General features: G+C 37.7%; 1 protein-coding gene across 1 annotated transcript; it reads right to left on the bottom strand.

Moving 5' to 3' along the window:
- Nucleotides 1-2,920: 2,920 nt before the first annotated feature.
- LOC127158954 (uncharacterized protein K02A2.6-like) lies at nucleotides 2,921-5,172 on the bottom strand (the record flags this gene model as incomplete). The annotated part of the gene is made up of 2 exons (XM_051101895.1): nucleotides 3,189-5,172; nucleotides 2,921-3,073 (listed from the first exon to the last, which is right to left on the bottom strand). Coding segments are annotated over exons 1-2 (2,122 nt in total), but the record flags the coding sequence as incomplete, so codon positions are not given.
- Between the last annotated feature and the right edge of the window lie 2,388 nt (nucleotides 5,173-7,560).

The following is a 7,560-nucleotide window of genomic DNA, read 5'->3' on the forward strand; positions in this document are numbered from 1 at the left end:
CAGAGATTGATAAACTATACATATGAGAGGTGATGCAGGTTACCAGGAAAGGAGGAGAAGCCATTACTCACCGTAGTTGTAGAATGATTTCAACTCACCACTGTTGTCTGATGAACTTGTGTAGAAAAGGCGTAGAGAAAAAGAGTCGCGGTTGTAGAATAAAAACGAGCGATCAACGAGAGCGAGGGAAAAAAGGAAAGCGGTATAGACGTGAATAGAGACGGGAGTGGGAACGCAAATGGCAGGCTAACCGGCAAACGGAATGCTAACGCACAGCCCGGCGTTGCACTCGCGGTTATAGATTAAAAGCGAGCGATCGGATTAGTTTAATGGATAATAACAGAAATCTGGTGGGGAAAAAAGCTATGTTTTATCACTTTGAACAACAGAAAGTAGTAGTAAAATAGAGATTTCCTCTCTAAAAATAGAGATCACATAGTGATAAGATTTAATCTAGACTAACTTGATTGCACCTTGTGGCAACTCAATAGTTCTGAAGACTGATATTCAGCAGAATTTTAATTAGAAAATTTTTAAGTTTTAAAACCAACCAAGTTAATTTGACACAAACATCAAGTATCAGTGTATGAATCTCAACAATGGTGACTTGCTCCTATGTATTATGGCTGCATCATACAAAACTCATCTAGGGCTCCCAGAATGCATTGCAGCATGAAGCATGTCACCATTGTTGAGATTCGGACACTGATTCTTGATGTTTGTGTCTGTTGAAGCACTCAGTAGTTTAAAATGATTCTAGAACAGTGTGTTTAAAAAAAAAAAAAAAAAAATACAGGTAGAAACACAGATTATTTGATTAGAACATTGCTGGATTTTACACTGTTGAAGCACATTACTACAGTCACTACTATGAATTTAATAACATGGATTAGACTCTAGATGCGATCAGATCACTACATGATGATTAAGTAGTCAACATCACATGACCACAGTTTTCCTTGCAGTTCTTGCCATGACAAAAACAGCTACAACTGCTAAAGAAAAGATTGAAAAGAGTCAAATTGTCCAACTAAAGCAAACACTTCTCACCATAATGGTGACTTCAAACCAAACCTTTACTTTCAATCAACATCCAAACCTCTGTTAATTTCAATAAAAACTTGTGTAAATGTATGACAGAAATAAAACCAATCTGGTTTATAATAAGTGAAGCTGGTAATGCTGTTTTTGGAGTTATTTAAAGACGCTGGAGCTTGACTTCAAACAAAGGTTGGGTTTTCACTTTCAACCAAAATGTGACAAAATCTGAGCAATGTAAGTCCACATCTAGTGTGATGGGAAGCTTTATTAAAATGTTAGAGGATAATGTTCTAACAATGTTATCAATAAACATTTATGGAATGTTTTTAGAGAATGTGATCCTACCTTTTAGGAGAATATTATGGGAACTAAAATAAAACTTGCCGCTGAAAACATTCCCAGAATATGAAATATTTCTAGCTGGGACATACTATTAAAAATAAAAGCAATACATAATTTAGTTAAAAATAAATACAATCTCCTATCTCAGGTTTAAAGGCTGTGTCTTGTTACAGATTTAATAAACAATATTTTGCAGTACTTTTCATTGTCAAAAGTGATGCAGAAGTCACGCTATTGACATTTAAAAATCACTTGTGAAACCTTCCAAAGAGTGTCCTGTATTACTGCGTCCTAGAGGATGATACTGTTGATTTGACTGAGTTTGACATTCAAACTTATAAATTAATTTAAAATCAATACAGTCTTCTATCTTATCTTCAAAGGGTGTGTTTTGTTACTGGTTTCTAAAAGAACATTTTGGTGGTGGTTTTAGTCACATAACTATAGTAGAACACATACTATTGAAAATGAAACCAATGCATGAAGTAGTTTAAAATAAATACAATCTTCTATCTCAGCTTCAAAGGCTGTGTCTTGTTACAGATTTAATTAAGAACATTTTACAGTAGTTTTCATTGTCAAAAGTGATGCAGAAGTCATGCTATTGACATTTAAAAATCACTTGTGAAACCTTCCAAAGAGTGTCCTGTGTTACTGCCCCCTAAAGGAACATACTGCTGTTTTGACTGAGTTTGACATTCAAACTATTTTAAAAAAAAAATCATTTAAAATGCATACAGTTTTCAATCTCAAACACACAAAAGGTGTGTCTTGTTCCTTGGGCCTAAAAGAGCATTTCCATGCAAGTTCTACTGTCATATGTAAATCAGGATACATGCTACTGAAGTAAATTCAAATCTGTTAATAAATTCATTTAAAATGCATGCAGTTTTCTTCTCAAATCTAAAGAATGTATCTTATTACTGATTCCTAGAAGAACATTTTGGTGGTAGTTTAGCCATATAACTATAATAGAACACATACTATTGAAAATGAAAGCAATACATAATTTAGTTTGAAATAAATGCAATCTTCTATCTCAGCTTCAAAGGCTGTGTCTTGTCACAGATTTAAAAACAAACATTTTGCAGTAGTTTTTATTGTCAAAACTGATGCAGAAGTTACGCTACTGATGTTATGTTCTCACTATCACAACATGTAGACAACAGAATATACTCTTGAATGCACTACGATAAATAACACAGCCACAACGGGGGTACTTAACTTCTTCACTTGATTTATTTTAAGGAACACAACTACTAATAATTAATAACGTGGTCGTGCCACCTACAGGCACTGAGGAGAATGGCAATATCACATACATAACATCTCCTCCCCTCTTAATCAGAAACAACTCCAAAACATTTTCAAAACCACAACTATAATGCTTTTAATTATTCTACTCTAGAGGTAGAGGGTAGACTGCCTCTTGCCTCGAGCCAGTTTGGGGATTATTCTGCCCCATATCAGAACAGGCTCACTAACATAACTAATTATAGTTCAATCCAGCAGTTTCCATCATCCTATAATGTCAAACGGTTGGGTGGTTTAATCACTCTTGCTGGATAACGTCTGAGCTGTGTTGGTGTAATGTCATGCTTGCCATGCTTTGTCTGACACTCTTCTGATATGTCACTGTTAACATCTTGTTCCTTGTTGGTGGTGTAGAAGAAGTGGCATCTACAGAGGTCTGGACAGGAACAGACACATTCTTGTTATCAGGTAATTCTGTTGAATGAGTTTCAGCTGTTTGTTTTGGAATGGACAAAGTTGATCAGCATGACGCCTCCATTCCTCAGAAGTACCTACATCCACAGTATAAGATACTGGATCACTTTGAGCCGTCACCACTCCTGATGTCCATCTCTTTCTCGCCCTGTAATCATGAGCCAGCACAGCATCGCCTACTCTGAACTGTCTTGGCTTCAAACGACCAGCTCGGCGGAAAACCTGAGAGGCCTGGGAGAGTCGCACGGCAGCTGTCACACTGGGTTTTAAGGCATCAAGACGTGTGCGCAACTGGCGTCCCAAAAACAGCAAGGAAGGGGACTCTTTTGTCGTTGGATGTGGTGTGTTGCGGTATGTTAGCAAGAATGTTTCCAGCCTTTTTTGAAGAGTAGAAGCCTTCAGTGCTTGTTTTAGAGACTGAACAAACCTCTCAGCCTGCCCATTTGTTGCCGGATGATATGGAGCGGAACAAATATGTTTCACATGGTTGGCCTTTAGGAAATTTGCAAACTCCTGAGAGACAAATTGTGGTCCATTGTCACTCACGAGGACTTCGGGCGGACCATAATGACTGAAAAGGTTCCTCAAACCTTCAGTTATTTTTTCTGCTGTCGTTGATGTCATCACTTGCACCTCAGGCCACTTTGAATGCGCATCAACCACGACTAGGTACATGTGACCCTCACATGGCCCAGCAAAATCTACATGTATGCGCTCCCATGGTTTTCTTGGCCACTCCCATGGATGGAGGGGTGCTTGGGATGGCATTTTCTGTATTTGTTGACATGACTGACACATTTTCACTTGTAGTTCAATGTCAGCATCAAGACCTGGCCACCACACATAACTACGAGCAATGGCTTTCATTCGGACAATTTCTGGGTGGCCAGTGTGCAGTTCCTCCAGCACTCTTTTCCATAGCTTGTGGGGAACAACAACTCTCATACCCCTCATTAAGCACCCATGTTGGACAGACAGCTCACTGCGCTTGGAGATGAAAGGTGAGAGTTCATTATTATCAGTCAGGCTGATAGCTTGAGTCCCTTTCAGAACCATTTCGACAACTGTAGCCAGGATAGAGTCATTCATAGTCTCTCGTCGAATATCAGTGGCACTGACAGGGAGCTTCCCCACTTGTCCGAGGTAGAACAGCTCTACAGCATCCTGTTTCTCTCGATGTTCTACTTGCAATGGCAGACGGGAAAGACCATCAGCATTTGCGTGATGTTCAGCTCTTTTGTACTCTATGGTGTAGTTGTGCGCAGACAAAAGTAATGCCCACCTTTGCATACGTGCCGCCGCCATTGATGGAATCCCATTTTGTGGTCCAAAGATCGTAGTAAGGGTCTGTGAGTGATCTGTGAAGAGCGTGAATTTCCGTCCGTAGAGATACTGATGGAATTTCCTGACTCCGAACATAATTGCTAGAGCCTCACGCTCAATTTGCGCATAATTCTGTTCTGCCCTGCTAAGTGTGCGCAATGCAAAAGCTATTGGCTTTTCTTCACCGCTGGGTAACATGTGTGAAATGACAGCACCAATGTCATAAGGTGATGCGTCACACGCAAGCCGAATTGGGTTCTGTGGGTCGTAGTGTGTCAAGACGTTTTGCGACACTAGTTGTTCCTTTGCCTTTTTGAATGCAGCATTGCACTCTGCAGACCACTGCCAGCGCTTCCCTTTGCACAGCAGAGTATTCAAAGGATTCGCTATAGTCGCCAAATTAGGTATGAATCTCCCATAATAGTTTAACAGGCCAAGGAACGATCTCAGCTGTGTGATGTTTGATGGGGTTGGGGCATTGACAATTGCACTTACTTTTTCAGGAGACTTGTGCAAACCTTCAGCGTCAATTATGTGACCCAAATATTCCAGTGAGACCTTGAAGAAGTCACATTTCCCTCTTTCAACATGCAAGCCAAACTCCTCCAGGCGTCCAAGGACTGCATCCAGGTTTTCCAAGTGTTCAGCTTCAGTCCGCCCAGTAACAAGAATGTCATCCAGATAGCAATGGACATTAGGAAGACCTAGTAATACTTGGTCCATAGCTCTCTGGAATATAGCTGGGGCGGAGGCGATCCCAAATGGAAGACAAGTATACTGGAATAGCCCTTTCTGTGTGGAAATTGTGAGGAACTTTGTGGACTCCTCCTCAACCCTCATTTGAAGGTAAGCATGGGACAAGTCCAGTTTACTGAAACATTGTCCTCCTGCTAACAAAGCGAAAAGGTCCTCAATATGTGGTAACGGATAGTGTTCAGTATGAAGGACGGGGTTTATTGTCACCTTAAAGTCCCCACAGATGTGCACTGCTCCATTTTACTTTACAACAGGGACTATTGGGGTAGCCCATTCGCTGTACTGCACTGGTGTCAAAAGTCCCATTTCAGTGAGACGGTTCAGCTCCGCATCAACTTTTGGACGCAGAGCATATGGGACTACTCTGGGCTGACAAAACTTGGGTTTATGTTCAGGTTTCAGCGTTATTTTAGCTTTTATACTCTTCATTTCCCCTAATTGTTTAGAGAAAACAGCATATAAATTAATTTAAAATCAGTACAGTCTTCTATTTCAACTTCAAAAGGCGTGTCTTGTTGCTGATTCTCAAATGCACATTTCAATTCAGGTTTTACTGTCATATGTCATTCAGGACACATGCTATTAAATTAAAATTTAAATCTGTCAATAAATTAATTTAATTGCATGCAGTTTTCCATCACAACTTCAAAAGCTGCGTCTTGTTACTGGTTTCTAGAAGCATATTTTAATGTTGGTTTCAGTCACAGAATTATAAGAGAACACATGCAAATGAAACTGAATTTCCAATTCAATTAGACCAAAAAAAAAAAAAAAAAAAATCAAGGGTCTGTTTTGTTTCTTTAATAACACTATTTTTTTTTTTTTTCTGTTTGTTTTGTTTTTGTTTTTTTGAGGAAAAAAAAGTCAATATATAGTATATTATTTTATTGATATATAATACATAAATTATCATATGAGTATGGAACAATACAAATTACGATGTAGCTAAATAGATATAAATAGCTCTAGATATAAATAAATAAACATACATACATAAATATTTCATTATGCATTGTGACTTCTACATCACTTCTGACAATGAAAACTACTGCAAAATGTTCTTTATGAAATCTGTGACAAGACACAGCCTTTGAAGCTGAGGTAAAAGATTGTATTTATTTTAAACTACTTCATGGTTTCATTTTCAATAGTATGTGTTCTATTATAGTTTTGTGGCTAAAACCACCATCAAAATGTTCTTCTGGGAATCAGTAACAAGACACACCCTTTAGATTTGAGAAAGAAAACTGCAATCATTTTAAATGAATTTATTAACAGATTTTAATTTAATTCAATAGCATGTATCCTGATTTACACATGATAGTAGGACTTGCATGGAAATGCTCTTTTAGGCCCAGGTAACAAGACACAGCCTTTGCATTTGAGATGGAAAACTGTATGCATTTTAAATGATTTTTTTAAATAGTTGAATGTCAAACTCAGTCAAAACAACAGTATGTTCCTCTAGGGGGCAGTACTACAGGACACTCTTTGGAAGGTTTTCAGGCTATTTTTAAATGTCAATAGCGTGACTTCTACATCAATTTTGACAATGAAAACTACTGCAAAATGTTCTTTATGAAATATATAACAAGACACAGCCTTTGAAGCTGAGGTAAAAGATTGTATTTATTTTAAACTACTTCATGCACTGGTTTCATTTTCAATAGTATGTGTTCTATTATAGTTCTGTGACTAAAACCACCATCAACATGTTCTTCTAGAAACCAGTAACAAGACACACCCTTTGAAGTTAGGATAGAAGACTGTACTGATTTTAAATTAATTTATAAGTTTGAATGTCAAACTCAGTCAAAACAGCAGTATCTTCCTCTGGGGGGCAGTAACACAGGACACTCTTTTAAAGGTTTCGCAAGCGATTTTTAATATCAATAGCGTGACTTCTGCATCACTTTTTACAATTAAAACTGCTGCTAAATGTTCTTTATGAAATCTGTAACAAGGCACAGCCTTTGAAGCTGAGACAGAAGCTTGTATTTATTTTTAACTAAATTATGTATTGCTTTCATGTTCAATAGTATGTGTTCTATTATAGTTACATGGCTAAAACCACCAACAAAATGTTCTTCTAGGAATCAGTAACAAGACACATTCTTTGAAGTTAAGATAGAAGAGCATATGTACTTTACATTGATTGACCTACTCGTTGATATTTCAATATCATGTGCTGTGTTATAGTTTTGAGAATAAAACCAACATTTAAATGTTCGCCTGTGAACCAGTAACAAGACACAGCCTTTGAAATTGAGATGGAAAACTGTATGTTTCAAAAATGAATGTGTTAACAGATTCAAATTTAATTCAATAGCTTACATCCTGATTTACATTTGATAGTGAAAGATGGCTTTA

The sequence above is a fragment of the Labeo rohita genome, unplaced genomic scaffold (assembly GCF_022985175.1).
Source record: "Labeo rohita strain BAU-BD-2019 unplaced genomic scaffold, IGBB_LRoh.1.0 scaffold_1804, whole genome shotgun sequence".
NCBI classification, from domain to species: Eukaryota; Metazoa; Chordata; class Actinopteri; order Cypriniformes; family Cyprinidae; genus Labeo; species Labeo rohita.